The sequence below is a fragment of the Uncinocarpus reesii genome, genomic scaffold (assembly GCF_000003515.1).
Source record: "Uncinocarpus reesii 1704 scaffold_3 genomic scaffold, whole genome shotgun sequence".
Classification (NCBI taxonomy): Eukaryota; Fungi; Ascomycota; class Eurotiomycetes; order Onygenales; family Onygenaceae; genus Uncinocarpus; species Uncinocarpus reesii.
Window position 1 is genome coordinate 833,548 of NW_003052498.1, and position 22,777 is coordinate 856,324.

The 22,777-nt window shown below is 47.7% G+C and overlaps 9 protein-coding genes across 9 annotated transcripts; 5 read left to right on the forward strand and 4 right to left on the reverse strand.

Annotated features, from left to right (window-relative positions):
- Window positions 1-824: 824 nt before the first annotated feature.
- Window positions 825-2,051, reverse strand: UREG_05053 (uncharacterized protein; the record flags this gene model as incomplete). Its single annotated transcript, XM_002584318.1, has 1 exon — window positions 825-2,051. One exon carries the CDS (start codon window positions 2,049-2,051, stop codon window positions 825-827), a length of 1,227 nt encoding a protein of 408 aa, XP_002584364.1.
- A 1,634-nt stretch (window positions 2,052-3,685) lies between these two features.
- On the reverse strand, window positions 3,686-5,428 carry UREG_05054 (uncharacterized protein; the record flags this gene model as incomplete). The annotated part of the gene is made up of 4 exons (XM_002584319.1): window positions 3,686-4,027; window positions 4,082-4,496; window positions 4,689-5,087; window positions 5,154-5,428. 4 exons carry the CDS (start codon window positions 5,426-5,428, stop codon window positions 3,686-3,688), a joined length of 1,431 nt encoding a protein of 476 aa, XP_002584365.1.
- Window positions 5,429-7,868: 2,440 nt separating this feature from the next.
- Window positions 7,869-8,552, forward strand: UREG_05055 (uncharacterized protein; the record flags this gene model as incomplete). Its single annotated transcript, XM_002584320.1, has 1 exon — window positions 7,869-8,552. One exon carries the CDS (start codon window positions 7,869-7,871, stop codon window positions 8,550-8,552), a length of 684 nt encoding a protein of 227 aa, XP_002584366.1.
- A 637-nt stretch (window positions 8,553-9,189) lies between these two features.
- UREG_05056 (uncharacterized protein) lies at window positions 9,190-10,726 on the forward strand (the record flags this gene model as incomplete). The annotated part of the gene is made up of 2 exons (XM_002584321.1): window positions 9,190-9,551; window positions 9,790-10,726. 2 exons carry the CDS (start codon window positions 9,190-9,192, stop codon window positions 10,724-10,726), a joined length of 1,299 nt encoding a protein of 432 aa, XP_002584367.1.
- Window positions 10,727-11,283: 557 nt separating this feature from the next.
- On the reverse strand, window positions 11,284-11,878 carry UREG_05057 (uncharacterized protein; the record flags this gene model as incomplete). Its single annotated transcript, XM_002584322.1, has 2 exons — window positions 11,284-11,711; window positions 11,794-11,878. The coding sequence occupies 2 exons, from the start codon at window positions 11,876-11,878 to the stop codon at window positions 11,284-11,286; spliced, it is 513 nt and encodes a 170-aa protein (XP_002584368.1).
- A 1,413-nt stretch (window positions 11,879-13,291) lies between these two features.
- UREG_05058 (GTP-binding protein ypt7) lies at window positions 13,292-14,201 on the forward strand (the record flags this gene model as incomplete). Its single annotated transcript, XM_002584323.1, has 6 exons — window positions 13,292-13,321; window positions 13,386-13,439; window positions 13,500-13,595; window positions 13,653-13,836; window positions 13,896-14,033; window positions 14,092-14,201. The coding sequence occupies 6 exons, from the start codon at window positions 13,292-13,294 to the stop codon at window positions 14,199-14,201; spliced, it is 612 nt and encodes a 203-aa protein (XP_002584369.1).
- Window positions 14,202-14,824: 623 nt separating this feature from the next.
- UREG_05059 (uncharacterized protein) lies at window positions 14,825-15,735 on the forward strand (the record flags this gene model as incomplete). The annotated part of the gene is made up of 3 exons (XM_002584324.1): window positions 14,825-15,061; window positions 15,130-15,471; window positions 15,721-15,735. 3 exons carry the CDS (start codon window positions 14,825-14,827, stop codon window positions 15,733-15,735), a joined length of 594 nt encoding a protein of 197 aa, XP_002584370.1.
- A 1,017-nt stretch (window positions 15,736-16,752) lies between these two features.
- On the reverse strand, window positions 16,753-19,182 carry UREG_05060 (AdoMet-dependent rRNA methyltransferase spb-1; the record flags this gene model as incomplete). The annotated part of the gene is made up of 3 exons (XM_002584325.1): window positions 16,753-17,306; window positions 17,367-19,068; window positions 19,132-19,182. 3 exons carry the CDS (start codon window positions 19,180-19,182, stop codon window positions 16,753-16,755), a joined length of 2,307 nt encoding a protein of 768 aa, XP_002584371.1.
- A 545-nt stretch (window positions 19,183-19,727) lies between these two features.
- UREG_05061 (uncharacterized protein) lies at window positions 19,728-22,451 on the forward strand (the record flags this gene model as incomplete). The annotated part of the gene is made up of 4 exons (XM_002584326.1): window positions 19,728-19,844; window positions 19,894-21,758; window positions 21,989-22,138; window positions 22,193-22,451. The coding sequence occupies 4 exons, from the start codon at window positions 19,728-19,730 to the stop codon at window positions 22,449-22,451; spliced, it is 2,391 nt and encodes a 796-aa protein (XP_002584372.1).
- Between the last annotated feature and the right edge of the window lie 326 nt (window positions 22,452-22,777).

Genomic DNA, 22,777 nt, shown 5'->3' on the forward strand with positions numbered 1-22,777 from the left:
ATTTGCTCATCATTCTGTTGGCAGCCTTCCCTTTGGTGCTTCATTGGATCCCAGCAAATGAGGCCGGTTTCTCCTCTTAAAGAATCACTCATCGTTTGTAAATCGAGTGAAACTCGTTGATACGCTTCGGAAATTCCGGTTTGCGCCGCGCTCAATTCTTTTCTCAGTTGGTGCGATAGTGACTGTGCAGCCTTTTTCCAGTTCGCAATCTTCAGCCAAGGCGTCCCAAAATCGATCTCCGTGACCTGTTCTACGATAAGCTTCGGTTTTGCTGAGATATTGACATTCATCACCCCGTGTGCATCCTCTCGATCCAAGCGTAATGTATACACATTATCAAAAAGTTTCCAAAGATGGAAATTCAGACTGTTTGTCTACCTTGGTAACTTTGACCTCGAATTTTTGGAGACCTTCTCATTGCAGATATGCGAGTTGGTATCTTGACTATCACATGGCATTTCCTCCACAACGTAGACTTGGAATTTATCCGTGGTATTGGGTTTCTGGGCGCTCGGGTGGGATAGCTCTAGAATATCATCACTGACACTCAGAGCCTTATTTTTTCGCACATTTCGAGGGAATAACTGGGATGCGGCCCTGACAGGAACGGTGTCCCCATTAACGGTGTATTGGTGCTGGGAACAAATGTATGAGCCATTGGTGGAAATTATATCCTGGCGCAGCGTAAATGAGATAAGGTTGGCAAGCCCCAGTATAAAGTTTGAGCAAGGCCGAATACAATGGTTCTCCACCCCGTTGCAGCAGGGGGTGATTATGACATGCATACCACCCTAAGCTGACTATTCATGACGATGGAGTTACAATCATCTTAAAGGAATTTCGCAAGCTAGCCTCATGCTTCTGACATCAGACATTTTTGAAGATTTGCTTGCTTTCCCATGGGTTCCATTAAGAGAAGCTAAATTGCGGTTCAGCTGTGAGGGTGCAATGTTCTCAAAAGTCTCCAGGTCAATGGGGTACCTTCCCAAAACCTGTGAATCACCTGTGGTTGGGTCAGTGATTTCCAGGCAAAGATGCAAGGTACGAGTGTCTAAAGGGACACTGTCATTGGGTCTCCTCCAAAGTGGGGATTGTGATATTATCATAGAGGGTATGTTGTGCCTCCTTGTGAATGCAAGAGCGCAATTGCGGGTAACTAAGGTTGCGAAGTCGTCATTGTCTCCCATCACGAAGATAGTAATATCTGGTGCAACCCAGCTAGAAGCTGACATCAATTGGAATCCGGATCCCGCTCTAGTCGATGTGACAGTCTCACGGCCCTTAAGAGAAAGAGAAATTCCATCTGGGTTTTCTGGGCCGAGTGAAGTAGTAGCAGAGACGCATTCCTCCACTACCAACTGGACATGGATCGGGAGTAGCTCTGCATAATTGGGCGTTGAATCTGGACCAAACGAAGCTGGAACAACGTGAAATCGGGACGAATTCGTCGAACTGGCATACAAGCTGTTTTTGGGGCTTGCAACCAAAGTATCTCCAATCTTCTCCAGAACACTATGCTTGAATCCCGGATCACCAATGTACAGAACACGGAATGGCCGGTCCACATCAATGGCTTGCTTGGAAATGGATTGCCGAACAGTGACACTCAGATTGTGGTCCGGGATACATCGTGGAAATCCGATGCGGGATGCTTCGGCCTCGTCGAGAACTTGAAGAGTGTGTTTCAGCTCCACAGGCTCTGTCGACGGCCAGTCGTCCGGTTCGTCAAATAAAATTGACTCGGATGTGGACATGAAGCTAGCTTGCATAATGTGCCCATTCTCGGTATCATTCGCGGTTTCGCGATAGATCGGCGGTAGGAAACCTCGGGACTCAGACGCATGACTCTCAGTATCATCAGTGTCAACCTCACTATCTAGATCCTGGTCGTCGAGGCTGGCAACATCGTCGGCGACGCTGTGTCCAACCAAGGAGATGTTGTCTGTATGTTCTGAGCGCCAGTCATCCTCGGAATGCGCGTCTGAGTTACTGAGCGTGGCCCAGCTCTCACTCAACGAGCTCGCGGGTCGATCCGATGCTACTGACGTCATCGTGCCGGTGCCTCGAGGGCGACGACAAAGTGCCGGGAGACAACTGTGCGGAGTTACTGAGGGGAGAGAGAGAGCCTCAAGACCTAGTCAAGGTTGAAGACGTTAGCAACCACACGACTCGTTTGTGAGAATTCATGGGATCAGGACCCAAGATACCCGTGAGGATGTAGTCCAACACCGAAATAGCCTAATTTGCAGTACACTCTCTCGTACAAAATGCTCGGATAAGATAGTATAATGGTTTCAAGAAGGCAAGGATAGCACTGATGCTTTTCAAGAATGATGGATAACTTGTTGTATTGTTGAAGCCAGTTAATCGTTGTCGATCTATAGAAGCCTGGTGTCTTGTCAAAGGCGGGGGTCTCAAGACTCGTCACCTGAGATTCAAGCTAGATCAGCCCCGTTAAGAATAAGGCATCAAAACACTGCAGAGCAGCAGAACAGTCCGCCAGCACCCCTTGAAGTTTGAGCTGCTGGTTGAAACGATGAGCTGGCACGATCTCGGTTGATGATGGGAATGAGGGAAGGGGAAAGCAGAGGCAAGTGGGGTTTAGGCGTCCGGGGGGAGGGATTAGTTAAGCTTCGCGCCAAAACTTAGGCAGAACCGCGGTCTAGGCCTGATTAGGCTTGGCCTGGAAGTCGAGTCTCCACTCAGCTCCATGTGGCCGTCACCGCGGAACTTTGCGGGAGAAGCATATATGATATCGATGAGCAAGGGGAGGCATGATGATATTTGATTGCGAGTACAGGATGATTACCGGCATCAGGTTCCCATAAATAGTAATCCTTGGACTAACAGAAGAGATTAATAAAGGAGAAGGGGGCGTTCATGGTGAGCTACAGGATTTCTTTACAAGCCACAACGAGCCGGTTCAACCGAAGCCAAAGGAATAACTATCTAATAAGAACCGAATTTAGTGAAAAAAAAAAGAAAAGAATACGGGAATGGGAATTAGAAACCATCCTATGTACACCGAAAACAAGTGCAGAAAAGTCGCAATAACATGAGAACAAAACTGAAATGGTCTACAGAATGGAATATTGTTGTTCATAAGCAGGATGCTGCACATGGCTTCTCCAGGCGTGTTCCATGCCATAGCTCATATGATTTATAGCGAAAGGCCTTTTAATTGCGTTGAGCCGAGTCCACTGAAAACAGAGTAGTGTGATGTGTGATGGGAAGCGCTCAAGGACGTTTGTGCGGTAGACTTGCAGCATTGGAATGTGTAAACCTGGCTTGATCAACGGCTGTGCGTTGAGTAATAGCCTTCTTGGAAAGCTGGGTCAGTAAACCCCAGTACAACTCATAGCAGTGGAACATGAAAAACGGCGAGAGCATAAAAGCATGGCAACGGAGAGAAGTAGATGGGTTTTGGTCATCCAAAAGAAGAGAAGGGTAATTAGAGGCATAAATTCAGGAGTATTGTGTCGTTTTTGAATCGAGAAAAGGTCGATGAGAAAGTGCCCTTGAAACGCCGCCTTCCAACTATCCCATGGCCAACAGGAAATTCAGGCTAATAAAGTAAATATGGGGTTTCCAGGTGCCAGACGGAAACGTGGACACGGAACGATTTGTGACTTGGGGACCGGGCCGCTAAAAGAAAATGCAAGGGTATCTGTCTGGAGTCCAGGGATCAAGGAGACGCCCATCCTCCAACTACCCTGACCCAGTCGGCCAGACAGCTGCCCTGTTTTCCTTCAACGTCAACAATATCGGTGTCACATCTGCATCTGCAGCCCACGCCATTCTCTTTTGGAGGATCTGGAGTATCCCAATACTCGTCCTCTTCTTGCCGTTTCTTTTCATCCTCAGTTGTCATTTCCAGCCAGGGAATTCGATCACGCTGCCGGGCCGGGGCATTTGCTGGGCAGTGTTGGATCGTGGTATGTCGATATCCAAAGTCTCTGAAGTAATGCACGTCGCTGGGAGACAATAATGCACCAGCGGCAAGGGAATGAATAGGCGCATCGCCCCACTGATCACGGTTAGCATAACTGAAGCTAAAAAAATGAGAGAAATTTCCACTCACTCTTTCCATCCAGAAGCCTCCACTCCGATCCATCATAGTAAAGAAGTCTTCGTATTCTTTACTGCGGAACCAATCGAGCCGGGCAATTTCAAAATTGCTCCAGAAGTGACACATGTTATACTTTTCACCCTCCATGGCTTCTGGATCGACGTCCTGGATGCCGCCATCGCCAGGCGCTGTCTGCAAAATCTCATCTGGTAGTGAATTCTCGCCAGGCTTCTCCTCCTTTGGCTTTTGCTCGGTCTCCTCAGGTTCCTCTAGGAACATTTCCCAGAGGCCCTTTGATTTCAAGTTATTGATTCGCTTGTAAGCGGAAGCATAACGGAAAATATTGGGTACAGTTTCCCGAAGTTCTTTGACGGCGATCGTGAATCCGTACGTCTTGTTATTTTCAATCATTTTGAGGAAAGGGTCGCTAAGAATCCGGTTAGCCTTGGCAAGAGAGGTGTGAAGGAAGAGCATACTAGGTAATGTCACAGAAGTACTTAATATCGGGCTCCAGACGCCAGTACCACTCGTAGTTCATGAGTAAAGGATGCTTGTAAAAAAAGCTGGCGTTTGCTGTTAGCGAAAGTTCATTTCGATTGCAGAACAGTGATAATCATACCCTGAGTAGAATCTGCACATGTGATGATAACTTTCCAAGCCACCATACATAATTGCCGCGTCTCCTTGCTTGCGGATCCCTTCTTTTGCTACTTCATGATCTGTCCAATCAGGGTAACCCCACATGGTCGAGTCGATTTTACCGAATTCGACTGGGGCGCTGGTATAATTCCGCACGGTCGCTTTGAACTGTTCATCGAAATCCCCATCGTTGAGGAATACATAGGGATAGTGCCACCATCGATTGAAATGCCTTTCGATGGATTTGATAGACTGGATTACCCCTTCTATCTCCTTATTTCGCGCCAAAACAACGAAGGCTGCGTTTGCTCTCGGGGTCGAGGTGTCAATCTCGAGGCAGCCGGTTGCGAAAACTTTGTCGTACTTCTCGCTGATTTTCCTGCAAATTTGACGGGTATGGTTAGCCGCAATCATTTCCGGAAGACCGTAGGGGATCAAAGCGTACCTTATCGTTGGAGGAGTGCCCGCTGGCACAAGGATTCCGCCCGACGAAGAAGGATGGGTGACAATGAGAAGAACGATAAGAACAATTACAATACATGGGAATAATAAAACGAAACCTAAAGGAATTGAGACGGCAGAGTTTCTTCGTAATCTGATGCGCCGTCTGAAAAAGGCAAACCGTGGTATTACCTCGCCCTTCTCGCTCAAGGCATTTTCGAGAGAGGACGCGATAGGCAAGTAAGACACTCGCTTAGCGAGTCGTCGGATGATGCCCATGGAAGCGGCGTAGTATCAACGTACTTCGATCCTCGTGGATCAGAGAAGGCGATTTCGTAGCGACCAGGGAGCCCCCTTTTATCTATCGAAGAATGCAACACTGCGAGCCTGTCTATCACGAGCAAGGCGCCAGGATGGCGGGATGGGTCACCAAATGGCGACTATCGACGTAGGGAGGGAACTGTTCGACCGTAAGACGTAACGAGCGACTGAAGGGCCGGACTTCGGCTTCGGGTTCAAAGTTGAAAAGCTCGATGAAGGAAGCCCGCGACTCTGCTGACACCAATGCCAACGCCGGTCATTCAATGGACCATAATCCGACTGTGATGGACTGTCTGATTATGGTCATGGATTTTGACAACAAAAGGTTTGAAACTGGTTGGTTTTGGTGAAAAAGGGTTGAGATTATCCTGAGGGTTTTTTCTCCTAGTTGTCTTTCTTGCAGATGAAGTTTAGCAGGAGGAACATTGCCAAGACTGATTCTAACCACAAGGGACGAAAGCAAACCTACAAAACACCTTCCCCCCTGCCTGGTGGTGCAATCTCGAACCAACTGAAAAGTCTAGAATCTCCCATCCATTAACAACACCTCTCTTTTGATTGTTGAATGATGCTATTGAAGATATGCTTGCTTTGATTGATACTGAATTGCTTTTTGAGAAATGATTGATTTCGAGCTCAAGCCTCTGCTGCACTTGAAATTGTCGAAAGGGCACCCTGAAACATGGGTTCTCGACATACCAAACAGAAGATTACGGAGTAAAGAGATTATGATATTTTCTCAGCCAAGAACCTCAATATAAAACAGCACTTCCAGCAGAAAACATTCTGCGAAGCGGCCAACTTGCTGATTAACTAGTGGTCAATCTTACGCGTCAGCTAACCACTAGTTAACACCAAAGCGGGAAGGCCGCTTCGAGAGTGACAAACACAACAAACAGCCCCTTGCGTCTGGCGCACTTTAAAATCATCGATGTTGATAGACTTGACTAACGACTGGCCAGCAAGGTGTCACTCCCTTCGCTATCGACGTACATATGCTTCAGATTCGACGCGCTTTGGATTTTCGCATCGGAGGTGTGGTTTATAATTCGCCTTTTCTGGGCTGGCTACTCCGTACCCCGGAGCCTTTGAATCTGCCGCGAATATACCTCTCGCAATGTAGATACTGCGGAGCTATTTCGCCATATAGCTGCGCCTTCCCAAAAGCACAGCCAATTTCTCGCTTTTGTAGCTCAACATCAATGATAAGCCTATAAACCGTCATTTCATATGCCAGGACTCGTCGTATGCCCTTCAAATATCCATACCTTTCTGGAAAGGTTTCCATAAATGAACCACTTGGCGCACGATTCTTTGGGCAATGAATGCGTGTCTAGTAGCTTAGGTCACTTACCAGATTCTACATACTGATTACTGATACTGGGACATTCTTTCCGAAGATTTGCTTGTTTCGTTGAATATGGAATTGCTCACCACTTGAATTTCTCGACGGCTTGTGTTCACTTGCGTATCCTCGATGCTGTTGGTTTTGAGTGCATAGCGCCGGGTACCGCCGGGTGGCCACCGAGTGACTTCCGGCTTACATAATACAATAGCTTTGCTCATGCCTTCCGCCCCTTTACTAACATCGTCATGGGGTTTGGTGTCATCCATGACCCTTACATATGAGCTTCAGATTCGCCCTCCGTGCTTTAGGCGACTTTTATGTCCAACCTTACTGACTACTGTCTTCTTGACCTTCCTCCCACTTAGCGTTTCCTTCGCTGGAGCTTCGTCCGATGACCAATGTGATATTGCCAGAGCTTGTGCATGGATGGAGAAGCACATTTCTCAAACATCCTCTCCGGTGGCTATGCCGTTGAGAATCCGTTCTCAGAACCTCGAGGATCGAGCTGGGGCATCTCGCGATGATGCACAACCGGTGAAGCCAAGGGTTCCTCGAGGGGAATTTCTCAGCCCTGACACTTTCTCTCCGGTTAATGAGAATGGCAGCTTTGCGTTTGATCGAGTGCTGAAGAGGGGTAGAGTACTGCGGAGGTCCAAAAATAAGCATGTGAGTTGCAAATTCTGTGGCGAATGGGGATTGGAGTTTCTTGTTATGCTGACAATTTGTATGTAGTCTTTTAAAGCGTCGTGGAAGCCCGGTTACCTTGTCCTACGGCCAAACCTCCTTTCGCTATACAAAGACGAAGATGAAGCTCAACTACGCCTGGCGATTACATTGTCTGATATCTCTACCGTTGCACACGTAAAGGCTCCGAGGTCAAAACGTCCAAACGTGTTTGGCATATTTTCCCCAGAGAAAAACTACAGATTTCAGGCACCTTCACAGGCTGACGCTAATAGCTGGGTGGAGATTATCCGCCTTGAATGCTCCGCCGAGTATCCGGATACCTTTTTAGCCTCTGATCGTGTACGCGGACGAGGGTTGTCCACGATGGACGGAGAGGAGAGTGGATGGGACATGTCAGATCATGATGGAAACCGGGGTGACAACATAAGTTCCCCGACGCATAGAGCTCCAGCACCTCGAAGATCAAATTTCCTAGAGGTATCCGGCAACGATATTACCTCTTGTTCAGAATTCTCTGATGTTCCCCGCCAATCACCACCGCATCGCTCTACGGGATCTCTGCACCGCCACGAGCACCCTTCGTTGTCTCCGGCAGCCCACGTCGGCCGCCAACCTTCGCCGCGCCACCACATTAGTCCCCATAGTGATATCGAATCTACAAATTTTAATCCAGAGCGCGTGATATTCAATGGCCATCTCACGTGGCTCAAAATAAAGAAAGGGGTACGGCAATGGAAGAACCTATGGGCAGTGCTCCGGGCCGAAAAATTGTCACTTTATAAAAATGACAGCGAGTATTCCGCTGTAAAGATAATCCCTTTGGATCGAGTGATTGATGCCGCCGATGTTGACCCGATTTCGCGATCCAAAGTCTTTTGTTTTCAAATCATTACTGAGGAGACAATTTACCGGTTCTGCGCTCCGGACGACGAAGCACTTAATCAGTGGCTTGGCTCCTTGAAAAGTGTATTAACCAGGTATCATGAAGCGCCTCGCCATCAACAATCCGGTCCGGCTGTGCCTGGCCCCTCATTGGCGATCCGATGAAGCTTGGCTTGTGCCGTCATTTTCAACGTTTCGCATGTTGGGATTTTGTACTACGTTCTACTGACACATTTGGGGAAGCATTCGTCGATTTCACTTAAAGTACCGTTCAGACGTGATTGGACTAGGAGTTCCTTCTCGCTCATCTCTATATTTTAGCATTTCTCCGGGGTACCAAGGAAGCATTGATTGCTGCGTGTTAATAGGCCTTAAATCAGCGATGCTGTTTGGGAAGCGTATTTTCATTGGAATTTACATTGGCGTGCTGGGTGGCATTTGCTGGATGGCTGGGACTCCTTTGCATGGTGGTTATTGATACCCATTTCCTATGGTGCTAACATCTGATATGTTATTGCGTTCCTTTTTCCTTTCGTACTCGTGATCTTCTTGGCATCGGCGCTCCAGCCTCTGGTGGCAACTTCCGCGCTAATAGTCTTGGCGCTGCGTTTGCGCCTCAACGTCTTCAGCCTCGCGTTTCGCATTTTCTTGTAATCTACCAACAACGGTCGTCGCCCACATCTACTAACCAACATTCGTTTCTTATTGATTGATATATTATTGTTAATTCTTTTCACTCTTTAATGAACTTGTTCTCTCTTTCCCACCGTCACTTTGCATAGAACTACCTCTCGCTCCAGCGATGGGTTTCTTCGATTACCTCCAGAAGAAAGGAGTCGGGGCGATCCAGGCGCAAAAGGTTCAAATCCGTAAAGTAGAGCGCAAGCCTTCAGCAGTAAAGCCTTCTTCCCTACCGGCTTCGAAATCTACCCCATCGCGTACAACACTCGTTTCGAAGGCTACAGTCGCGCGCAGATCCACCAGTTCAGCCAGCACTCCAGTTCGTGATCCTAAACCCAGATCGAAGTCCACCTCGCGTAAGAGGAACGCCTCTGAACAGACGCTATGCAGCAGCAGTGACGATAGCGATACCGACCAGCTGCTAGATTTTCGATTACGCAAGCGGGCAAAAGTCAGTGCGAGCGCTGAGCCGGATCCCCAACGGTGTGTTCGGGATCGGGAAGCTTTCTCGGAAAAAGAAGTGTCGTTTGATATGGTACATGCTGCGGACATTACATCGTCGAAGAGGACTCACGGGTTCGAAAATGCATTCGAAGCTGAAAAGGGGCCGGTCACAGTACAGCTGCGATATCCCGGAGCTTCGCAGAAAGAAAGGTGGGATTGATTTTGATTAATGAAGTGGCTTATCTGTTCCGGATCTGCTAACAATCCAACGTTGTAGATTTCAGTTGATGGTGCCCCGCGATAACGACGGATTCAAGCCACTTGACGATATTGTCCAGGTGATCGAAATCGTTTCCCAGAACTATATTCCCGAGGAGCACGTGCCACTTTTTGATGAGGAATCCAACGGTTTATTACGTCGGTTGCGTCGCGCACTTGTCCAGGGCTCCTTGGCCAATTTCCTTGATGGAATCAAGCATTACAATGAAACTATCAAGCGGCTAAGATTGGACGGATCGATATCCCAACACCTTGATTCCTTGCACATGCTGCGGCTTCCGCTGGTGGAGAGAATATTGACACAAGTTTACTCGCGGACCGTTTCCCCTCGTGTTGACTCGCTACGCCAGTACGTAAACGGAAGTGATAACGTTTATGGGGAACTTTTGCCACGGCTTATTTCGAAGATTTTCGCTGAAACCCGGCTGAAATCAGACCAGACTTTTGTGGATCTAGGGTCAGGAGTCGGAAATGTCGTCCTCCAAGCAGCTTTGGAAATTGGATGCGAGAGTTGGGGCTGCGAGGTGATGCAGAATGCCTGCGATTTGGCAGAGCTCCAAGAGAAAGAGTTCAAGACTCGATGTCGTCTATGGGGCCTTGCTCCTGGTAAAACCCGGTTGATAAGAGGAAGTTTCCTCGAGTCAGATAGCATTGGGAAGATTCTCCACAAAGCCGACGTGGTGCTTATCAACAACCAAGCATTTACCCCCGAATTAAATAACAAGTTGGTTAACTACTTCCTTGACATGAAAGAAGGCTGCCAGATTGTGTCACTCAAGTCGTTTGTGCCCCCAGGCCATCGGATACAAGCTCGGAACTTAAATTCGCCGATCAACCTACTCTCAGTCAAGGAGAAGCAATATTGGTCTGACAGTGTTAGCTGGACTAACGCTGGAGGAAGATATTATATCGCTACGAAGGATAGCTCCCGGTGAAAGCCTTTTCTGAAGCTTGACGTTGAGCTAGCATATCTTTATGTGTGCTATGCCCGACCTTTTATACCCCAGCTTTTCTTCTTTTTGTGCCCGGGAAATTTTCTCGAGGCTGTATTTTTGGATATACGCATATAGAGCAAGGGATACCCCTATGGATTTGCTTGGTGGGCTCTTTCTTTATGAGTTTAGATAAGAGTCAGACTATACCTCCTCCTTTTTGCCTAGCGTTTTGGAAAGTGGTGGAATTTGAATGATTTGATCATCAGCAGAAGGCCCGTACCACTCATGGGAAATGAAAATTTGCAGCATTGATCTATCATAATAATGTAAAACCATTTCAGGCATAAATTCCAGTCGTTTTATCAGTGGCTACTTTTATGAGAACTTCGACGCATTATTCATGGCTTCAGCCTCCTGCCCCATTCTCGCCATCCATCGATCGATCAACTCCTTGTTCTCCCTTTCTAACTTCTTTGCTCGATCCTCCGACATATTGAACTGTAGGTTAAGTGATACAAGTTCATCTTGGACATCCTAAGTGAGCCAAAGCCTCCATATCAGAATCGGCCATGGAAGAACGGTAAAAAAGCGCAGGAAGAATAGAGAGGCATCCTCACATCTAACAGCTTTGCCTTTCCCCGAAGTTCCTCGTCTCGATCTTTCAGCCGCTGCTGCAGCTGCGTTCGTTCCACTGACAAATCTAGAACTTTCTTGTTATCCAGCGACGCTTTCCTCTTTGCGCTTTCTAGCTCCTCTGTTGTCTTTTTCAATCGCGCTAGGAGCTCTGTACGCGAGCGCTGTGCTTCAGCGAGGTCGTGTCGCGCAGTTGTTAGGGTGTCCGCGATGTTGGGGAGCTGTGCGGGGGGTATATCCCGTCTGCTTGGTTGCCTCGAGGGGGTTGTCGGCGGGGGGGTTGGAGTTGAAGGTGTAGCGGGGGTAATGAGGTTGGACTCTAGGTTGCCGGTGCGGTCGGCGAGACGTGTGTCTAAGAAATGATGAGTCGATATTTCTTATGGAGTAGAACGGGCTCACGTTGGTGAGGAGTATCCCGGCCTGGGTTACCGTACAGGCGTTGTAGAGTGATGTATTCGCCTTTTCGCGCTCATCGCGGACTCCAAGCGCGGCATAATACTCTGCGCGCCAATTGGACATGGTCGATTAAAGATGTTTGCGCGTCCCTTGAGAAGGCCGACAAACCGGTGAGTAGCCTGATGTTAATCTCCTGCAGGCTGGCAATGAAGATAGGATGGAGGCACTTGGAGGTCACCTGGACGATCCGGCGAGTGAATGAGCTCCATGGACGACATAAATCTCCCAAGCCACACACAAGGACTTTTGCTGTATTCCCCCCATCCCCAAGGTGCTTTTGCTGTGTTTTCCCTGGAGATACGAGACGTTGTTGAGTTGGCTTGAGATGTCTTGGCAATGATGCATTGAGATCACTCTCCGCCTCCACCACCGGCCTTTCACACGATAAGCTACTCCTTCTTCGTATCTTCAACATTAGACAGCATTGAGTTGTACTGGCAGCTGGATATTTGTGAAATGGTCCTATGAGCACCCTGATAAGACAAGCTAACCGCCTAACCACAGAGAGAGATCTCGATTTTGGAAACAGGAATGGATATATTGGCACGATTGTGAATGCAGAGTGAAGATAACTGAGTGTTGAACCAGAAGAATCTACCTAATCTCGGAAGGAAAATAATGGACGTTGTGCCCAAATGGTCTTCATTTCTTATATCTTGGTATTCCGCTCGCCAGCCCGAGCTATTATCACAGATAATTTTGCGATCTTGATCCTATGAATATTGGTAAATTGATAGAAGCAATCATCATCGGGCAAATCTCATTATTGAGAGTCACATATGACTGAGAACTGCTCCGTAATGTACATTGTGTTCCCGCGCCCATCTACCATTCCGCAAGCGTGTCGCCTCTCCGTTTCCCTCTCAACTCGTATTTGCCCTGAAAAGCAGCAGTAGTACTGTCAGCCAGTAATCTAATAATTAAATCTGCTGATGTGCAATGCCACTCACGTCTGTTTTGTAGGCAAGATAGCCAAGAACCCCAGGAACCAGAGCCATGTAGCAGAATGAGATCCATGCCGTGCGGGGCGTCCACCTAAAGTGCTTGTATCTGTTTTTATTTGCATCTGGACAGATAATTCATGAACGGTTAGCGGCGAGATAATCGGCGAGAAAGGTATGACGGCGATTGGGGAAGAGTGTGCGAACCATAGTATTTCTGGAGGGCGGGGTCCAGATGGAGATCTGCAAATCAATTAGCCAGGAAATATGAACTGATCCAGGGAGCATACTTGAAGGGCCAGCCATGGCTTCTGTTTGCTATCCAGCACACAACGTCTTCCTTCCAGAGCAATCATTGCCGTCTCTCCGTCGGTCACGGTATGCATGTCTTGGCGCTTAGTCACGCGAACCGACAGCTTGCCGCATGCATCATCACAAGGACGCCTTCATCTACTTCATCCTACTGGCGGGCCTTTGCGAATACTCCGACTTACGCCAATTTTATTCCCAGTCTACGAGGGCCTTTGCTTCAGTCATGGCTTCACGGAAGAAGGTTCTCTTGAAGGTTGTTATCTCTACACAGTCTGGTTCTTCGAGTACCGCAAGCTAATGTCGTACTGGTTCCGTAGGTGATCATCCTCGGTGATAGTGGTGTTGGCAAGACGAGTCTTATGAACCAATATGTCGGTCGCCTCTTATTACTACGGCCTCCCGGACGAAGCTCACTGGTCTTTGATGTATAGGTGAATAAAAAGTATAGCGCAAGTTACAAGGCGACCATCGGGGCCGATTACCTGACGAAGGAAGTTCTAGTTGATGATCGGCTAGTTACTATGCAGGTGTGTGGCTTATCTGCCAGCACCTTGTTAGATCCGTTCCCGCTGACCGTCTTCCAGCTTTGGGATACTGCAGGCCAGGAAAGATTCCAGTCGTTAGGTGTTGCCTTTTACCGGGGTGCAGATTGCTGTGTGTTGGTATACGACGTCAATAACTCCAAAAGTTTTGAGAACCTCGATAGCTGGCGGGATGAGTTCCTGATTCAGGCATCACCTAGAGATCCGGAAAGTTTTCCGTTTGTAGGTGATTTGACTCCGCAGTGATCACGACGAATTAACTAACCTTGGGAAAGGTTGTATTAGGAAACAAAGTGGACGTCGACGAGTCGAAGCGGATGATTTCTACGAAACGCGCCTCAACATACTGCCAATCTAAAGGAAATATTCCTTATTTCGAAACAAGTGCCAAGGAGGCTATCAACGTGGAGCAGGCATTTGAAGGTACGTTGCTTCTTCTAGTTGAGGTCTCTTTTATGACTCTGCTAACATGGAGCCACAGTTATTGCAAAGGTCGCTCTTACGCAGGAAGAATCAGAAGAGTTCAACGGCGATTTTACGGACCCAATCAACATACACCTTGACAATGACCGCGACGCCTGTGCTTGTTAATTGCATTTTACCGGCTTTGAATTGCAAATGGCCATTATTTCGCCATAGAGTATATTAACTTGAGTTGCTTCTTACCGCAATCTGGGGGGGGGTGCGTTTGGCGTTGCTTCGCGTATGCTGTTTATCTGGGTATGATCTATCATTTACCCCGTTTGGCCTCATTGCAAATCGTGTTTTCGCTGTAATTTTTCGACCTTTAGGGTGCCCCTGAGTTTTTGACTTTAGCAGAAGTTATCGGCGACCGATTCAAGCTGCTTTCCAAGACCATATACTTTCGTCTGATATCCGTAGTGCTAGTTTCTGTTCCCTGTGTTTGGGTTTGGGTTGTTGATAGCATCCCATCATAAATATTAATTGATCCATAGAATGGTACTTATAAGAATAGTTTTTGTTCGTTACTCGCCAAAAGGAATTTTTGAAGTAACAAGAGACGCTCGATCTCGGCTTTGCGTCACCTGGACACAACCCCGGCGTTATCTTATCTCCTACATGATCTACTCCCCAACATCCCCAACCTCAAATAATGAGAGCTTCTTCTAGCCCATTATAACTATATCTTCTAATAATCGACAATACCCATGACTTTGGAACATTGACCGGAACTCACGGGGCTCCTCAAAATCATGCCTTCCGAGGATGGAACCTCGTCCGCGAATGCCCATCATGCGGAAGTGGTATCCGATCAAGACGAGCCACAAGCCTCGAGTCAAGGACTCATAGCCCGCGGAACGGCGCATCAATCGCGTGGGAAACTTAGCGACAAGAATTTGCCGCTGGGGGGCGTCGCAAGACATACCCTGGGCGTGTCGTTGCTGTTGGTCGTCGTCGTCTTGTGGACTCTGTCGAATTTCCTCGCGAGCGTATGTGGTCTTCCAATGCTGCTGAATCATCTTCTAACTGGCATGCTGACTTCTGTGAATATATGTAGACTATCTTTGCCGATAACACGTACTCCAAGCCTTTTTTCATTACTTATTTGAGTACTGGAGTGTTCACTTTGACGCTCATCCCGCTCACGTTGCGACATATATTCCAATGGTGGAAAGAAAGGAGATCGAATACAACTGGGTTGCTGCAGACAGAAGCGGGACGACGGGATGGAGAGGAATCACACCCATTTCTTACTTCAGGTGAAGATGTCAACGGAAATCAGCAGGATGGACCTGGTCCTGTAGCAGGAGTATTGCCCTGTTATAATAAGGAAACGGGCCCAGGCAGAATGGACTTCCGGGCGACCGCACGATTAAGCCTTCAATTTTGTCTTTTGTGGGTGAGTAGGATATCATTCTTTGATCCGCGGACTTTCATGGTCAAAGCTAACGATCGTTGTAGTTCTCTGTGAGCTTTGCATGATCCGATGGCGTTTACATACGTGTTTACTTACCTTGGATTCAGGCAAACTACTTTGCATATGCATGCCTACAGTTTACAACTGTTGGGAGCACTACCATCCTGACATCAACTAGCGGTTTGTTTACGCTGCTTTGACGCGAGAATGCTTTTCTAACCACGGGTATAGGCGTATGGACACTGATCTTTGGCGCGATAATCGGAGTGGAAAAATTCACCACTCGCAAACTCCTAGGCGTCCTCGCTTCTCTAACAGGAATAATTATCATCTCCAGAGTTGACTTATCTGGCTCCAGTGATGAAGATCGCGGCAATTTCCCTTACAAATCTCCTGCAGAGATTGCGGTGGGCGATGCGATGGCCGCATTTAGTGCTATATTATACGGCGTTTATACAATTGTGATGAAAAAGCAGGTAGGTGACGAGAGTCGAGTCAACATGGGATTGTTCTTTGGGCTAGTTGGGTTATGGAATACCTTGATCATGTGGCCTGGCTTTTTCATCCTGCATTATACAGGACTGGAACCGTTTGCATGGCCGGATTCACACAGGACTTGGACAATAATTCGGGTATGCAATATTACCGCAATATTCTATCTTTATTCCCCTTGTGGCACTAACTCACTATCCTGTTTCTTTAGGCTAACGCGATAATATCCTTGGCCTCCGATATCTGCTGGGCCTATTCTATGCTCCTCACCACCCCTCTGGTCGTCACAGTGGGCCTGAGCATGACAATACCTTTGTCCCTTATTGCACAGATATTCATCCATGGGCTATACTCAAGTGTGCTGTATTGGATTGGAGCTGCGATTGTCTTTGTGTCTTTTGTTTTTGTTAACCACGAGAGTAAAGTTAAAGAAGGAGAGTGAGATTTGACATGTCGACTTTGAATAGGTTTTTCGATTTGACACTTGATACCCTTTATAGAGCGAATACTTGTTCTGCTAACAGCATGTTTCAATGTTTACAAGGGAGGTCATGGTACTCTTTGAACTTCCCGTTTTAGAGCCATTCCCTTTTTTTCGGTATGTACATACATTGAATCGATAGGTTTAAGAATGGTAGGCCCATAAACGAAGTTATATCTGAACTTGTCGAGACTCGAGGTGAGCCATCTCCTATCTTATAAAAGATCTAGGTCTCCAAAAAGACCGTGCGTGGATATCATTTTTCCCTCCCGGCCACAACGACCGATTACTTATTTCGCCTTTTTAGCCAGCCTCTTTTGAGCCCTGACATCCTTTTTCAATCGCGCATCGACGATTTTATACTTCCCTTTAACACCTCGCGGTCTCCCCGAGATTCCCCTATTCCCTCCTCTCGCCACAACTAACTTCACATTTTGCTTGGGCTTTTTCTTCATGGCCCTCGACATCATCCTTGCTATACTTTGTGCCTTATCTCTTTCACTCACACCCTCATCCTCTGCCAAAAGCGCTGATTTCTTTTTCAGTTTTTCTAATCGCTGAGCCTGTTTCATCTTCTTCCTGCCCTTTGCTTCGCGGACTTTCTTGATCGGTCGTGCGTTGAGGGCACGCAACTTTTCACGGATGGCCGCGGCGGCCGCCGCTGTAGTGGGCCGCTGGATTTTGGAGTGCTTACTTTCGTCGTCGAGGAACCATTCGGGGAGGCCGTCAACGTCACGGAAGGAGAATTTGTTGAAGCCATCGTCGACAACGTCAGCGGAAGTTTTTTCGCCTGTGGCCATTTGCTGAGCGAGGGCCATGGCTTCGGCAGTGATGATATCGATATCTAATGTATCGTTTAAGAAGTTGCTCACTTATCCCGGCAAAGAGGGTCGTTTTGACTTACTAAGTTTACCGTCTTTCGTCCGAGGATCATCTCGCGGTTCTTCATCAAACCGTTCTGAACGGCCCTTTGATTCTTTAGCCATCGAGGACGGATCCACGGACATCTCACTTTCATTGTCGGTAGTTTCATAAACTTCGGAGCCGTCCTCGCCTGGAGCTTCGTCTTGAACTGGTTGACTTTGCTCCTGTTCTTCTTCCATCCGTTCATCCTCATCATCTATATCCTCTAGGCCTTGGAATAGATCCTGATCAAAAAACATTGCAGCTTTATTGGACAGGCCGTTGGCCGGCCGACTTCTTAGGGTGAGGGATTGGGGTTGAAAAGTATCACCATCCTCCTCATCAGATCCATCGTCTTTGTTCGAGTCAGAGAATCCTTCCCATTCTTCAGTTTCAAGATCTTTGCGAGCCTTCTTGGCCCGTAACTTTGAATCGCGCATTTCACGATCTTCTTGGTACCTTTCATACAATGCATCCAAATCTCGCTCGAGGCGGTCCTCCTCTTCATCAGATTCCTCATCGCCTGTAGCCGAGCTTTCTTCATCGTCATCACTTTCCACATGAACCATTCTCCCACTAGTAACTTTCTTTGTGGCACCTTCTCGAGCAATCGGCTTTATAGAAAACATCGATCCTTCGCCTAGCGGGCCACTCTGTTCCATACCAATATCTGTGGGCGTGATCATATGCATCTGCAGTCGTACAATCTCTTTCTGTTTCCGTTCATTTTCTCGACGACGTTCTTTCTTTTTCCTAGATGTATCTTGGTCCCTCAATCGCTGTAACTCTTCCTGTATGGCTAGTTCTTCATCCATTGGTTCAATTTCTGCAACTTCTTCTTGCTCTTCTGTTTTCTTGCCTCCCTTCTTAACGGCTAGTCCAAACTTTTCGCGCACCTTGAGACGCCATCTCAGGAGTGTTCGAAATTCTTTCTTGCCCAGAACCTTCAAATCCTCACAGCATTTCCGGATTTCGTCTGTGGTTTCGGGAAGACGTTCAAGCGTTGCGAGGGCCAAATCGCCGCTCGCAGATTGCTGAAAACTTAAGGTATTATAAGTACCAAGAATCGCAATTGGGTCAGTTGTATTAATGAATTCAGTAACGGCTATTTCTTTATGCTGGGTGTAGTCTCCCTCCTCGTAGCCTTCCCTCTTTCGCTTCTTCTTTTCTGGATTGAATACTTTCGCTTCGTTATTGGGTGTGGGGTCCTGTAGCTCGGCGAAAACGTGCCGTGAATCTAGGAATTTAGGGTCGATGTGCTTTGGTGCTTTGAATCCCCGGCATACGACGAAGATTTCCGCAGAAACGTTTCTTGAGGATGGAGGTTTCGTCGCTTCCACAGAAGTGAAAAGTTGCTTGAATACCCATAAGAGTGGATTGTAATCTTTCGATCTGAAAACCTTTGTAACAAATGATCCCCCCGGAACCAAAAACTCCGTTGCGAGCTTTAGTGACTGCAGGACTAGCTCGGCCTGTGAGAAGGCATCTTGAACCCATGCTGTACCGACATTGGGGGCGCCATCATGAAGAACTGTATCGGCTTTCCAGGTTTTGAGATGCTGTCGGATTGTGGCACGGCACTTGTCCGTTGTGATGTCGCTTTGAAAGGTGATGACCCGTGGAATTGGTTTTATCGGCGAGAGGTCGACTCCAACAATGAGAGAGTCCGTCGGCATACATTCCGCGGCGACCTGACACCATGACTACAGACCAACTTTCCATTAGAGATAACTAAAGTCAAATAGAGCAATTGAGTCGACTCACACCAGGTGCCGCGCAAAGATCAAGAAGCACTTTGCTTTTTTCAAGGAAGCCATATTTCTTGTTGAGCTGGATCAGTTTGAAGGCTGCACGAGCTCTGTAGCCTTTCTCTTTGGCAAGCTTATACCACTTATCCAAGCGGCCTTTGCCATGCTTACAGAGGGAAACCCGTTAGCTTTGATATAAATGGAGGAATTAATAATATAGATCATACCTTTTTCTGAATAGCCATCCTGCACAGTCTCCCAGGGGTAGAGAGCAGATGAACAACCTCACCGGCCTCACTGTTGTCGTCGCCTCTTGATATCAAAATTCGAAATAAATATCTGAGTGCCAAGACATGCTCCAGCCACACCTCAACAGCCACACATGGTCCCTTACATAATCGTCAGCCTTGGTGTGGATGACATCACGTTATCGTGGCTCTCGGCCTATCAGATGCTCATGCGCTGTCCACGCTTTCCGACGTCCATGAGACTGTCGAGTGCCAGTTCAGCAGAAATCACCAGCCTGCAGCCTTGCATTGTCTATTGTGAAGCGCGACCTAAGCCTTGATTCATGTTTTCGAGGTTCCTGTGATGCACGTTCATATCTTCTTCATATGGAGCCTATGGAGCCTCGGAAGCTGGTGAATCAACGAAATGACTGTGAACCCGACCCACCCTTAAAAACAGATCTGAGAGACGACTCGTCAAAGAGCGGAAAGGAGAATGCGGTGGTACGTATCAGTACCCATTGGCGGTATTTGTCTAGCTAATCGCTCTCAGATTTGGCACATGAGATCCTGGCCACGAAAATCCAAGGCAGCAGCCGTGACAGAGGTTGCCCGCGAGAGCATCTGCGCAACAAACACGGGCTTGTCTGAATGTAATCGATCAAGTACAGCTGTGCTACGGCCGTCAAGAACCCAATCGATAGACCTTATGAAGAAGGGCAGGGCGTCAACACGGTCACTTCCCGCAGAAGTTACTACGACTCGAATTAATATTGCGTCGAGCGGATCGTTCCCCGTGCTGAACACTCCGGATGGACTGCCTTCGACTGTAAAACTCGATAATGGGCAGTCTCATACCGACCAAGAGCCACCAAACACGCTCCCTGACCTGAAGGATGTTGCAGAGAGCGATCAAGCTGAATCAAAAGGAAGCCCAGGCGCAGGTGGGGAAACAACTGACCCAGGTCTCACAGCAGAAAAGGATATACAGACGAGTACAACCAATAGGTCCTCTGGATGGTTTGCCTGGCTTTCGCGCAAGGACGGGATCGATGATCCCGTTGCTTCTGAGCACACCGAAAATACTGACCGCTCACCAGACAAGTCTTTACCAAAGGATGAAGTGACTCCAGAACCAGAACCAGAAGGTGTCTCTCAGCCGACGGCCAATTCAGACCAGGGAAATATCGAAACGACCATTCAGGGGCCTCTTGCAACTGACGACAATACTTCGCTGGCAACCTCACAGAAAAGATCCTGGTTATTTATGTGGACGAGCGGTTCTGCGCCGCAGCAAGCTGACTCTGGAAATGGAGAATCCGAGCAAGCTGGGATTCGCTTGGTTGAAGAGGGGCCAACAAAGTCGGATCAAACAGCTTCAGCCCAACATGGAGACATCTCGGAGACAGAGAACGGCGTGAGCGTGAATGAGGATACCCGACCTCCAGCGAAAGATATGCCCAAATCTTGGCTCTTTTGGCCTAGAGACAAGCAGCCCGTAGAAACTGGGCGAAGTGGCTTGCAAGAAATCCAGGCTACCACACTAGACGCGCCGCAACAGGATACCGCCGAGACATCTGCCGACAAAGCAGGTGCCAAAGTCGACCCAACTTTACCAACAACGAAACCCAAAATCGTTTCGAAAGCGGGATCGCTGAAGTCAGCGAAAGCCACAGCGGCCTTGAGTATTGAACCTCCATCTGAACAAGCCAGACAACCTGCTTCTTCGCGGGTAAAGAAAACCCAGGCTCTACCTAACCTAGTCTTACCGTCATTTGAAAGTACTTTTCCCTTACAAGAACGCCCAGGCTTACTACGACAACTTGGAAGGTTAATCTATTATGACAAGGGCCCAACGCCAAACCATGTCTTGCGTGCACATGACCGGCCGCAGGTGAAGAAAGCATTAGCCATCGGTGTTCACGGGTATTTTCCAGCGCCATTAATACGAAATATCATCGGCCAGCCTACGGGAACATCGATGAAATTTGCAACTATGGCAGAACAAGCTATTCTACAATGGGCCGCAGTGAATGGTTCGCCCTGTCAGGTTGAGAAAATCATGCTAGAAGGCGAAGGTCGTATATCTGAACGGGTAGATCTGCTATGGAAGCTTCTACTCAATTGGATTGACCACATTAGGACTGCTGACTTCATTATGGTATCTTGTCATAGTCAGGGAGTGCCCGTGGCGACGATGCTGGTTGCTAAATTGATTGCTTTTGGTTGTGTTAGCTCGACTCGAATAGGCATCTGTGCCATGGCTGGGGTGAACCTAGGTCCGTTCCCCGATTATAGATCAAGGTGGATAAGTGGTTCAGCTGGTGAACTCTTCGACTTTGCGAATGGGGAGAGCAAGGTCTCGCTTGATTATATGGCAGCTCTACAAACTGCACTTGACTTCGGAGTCAGGATAACGTATGTTGGTAGTATCGATGATCAATTGGTGTCGCTAGAGGTTAGTGGTATCGTTTCCCTTGCTCGAGGGTATAAAATACTAATTGAAAGGTAGTCATCCGTTTTCGCGACTATTTCCCATCCTCATATATGTCGAGCTGTATTCGTCGACGGCAGAGTCCACGCCCCAAGTTTGTACGTGGTTGTCTTTTCCTCCAGAGATCATCGAGGCCTCAGCTGATCCATTATAGCGTGTCACATTTGGTCGGTTTTGCTATGAAGTTACGGAATCTTGGAATATCAGATCATGGCCTTATACGCGAGCTTAGCTCTCCATTGGCAGGCAGTCTTTATTCGGGAGAAGGGCATTCTAGGCTATACGATGACGAAACAGTTTATCGGTAAGTCGTGCTCATCTCATCATCTACGTTTAGTTTTAACAAACCTATAATCAGCCTGGCTGTCCAATTCGCCCTGGAAACCACTTCTGCCTCCAACACAAAGCTAGAAATCCATCAACATCGCGCCTCAGCTCCCGCGAATCCTTATATTCTTCCCTTTGCTATGCGCGGCGTCCTAGAGGAAGAGTACGTTCGTAGGGAATTATCCCAAGAGACAACCGAATTGCTTCAGCAATTTGATGACTGGAAACCATCCACGAAGGTTTTAAAGGATGTTAAATTCCGATTGGAAGGCATCCGGTCAAAACTCTGATGACCAACAAAACCGCGAGAAAGATATACTCTTGCCAGGAGGTTTCAATTTTAAGCAGCGAAACTTGTTATATACCCCCATGTTCTGTCGAAGCCGAACGCTGAGGTTTTAGTTATTCGTCTTAAGCTGTGTTCCTATAATCGGGTGGGCATAGAATATAGATAGGAATCAGGGATTGAATACGATGAGTTATTCAATAACGTTAAGTGGAAGCAAGTAAAATTTCCGCACTGCTCGACAATATGGTTCTGAGTTTGTGAAGGGGCAGAATGTGGATTTATCCCTGCCTTTTCGCTTGATATTCTGCCTATCTGGGAGATATCGAT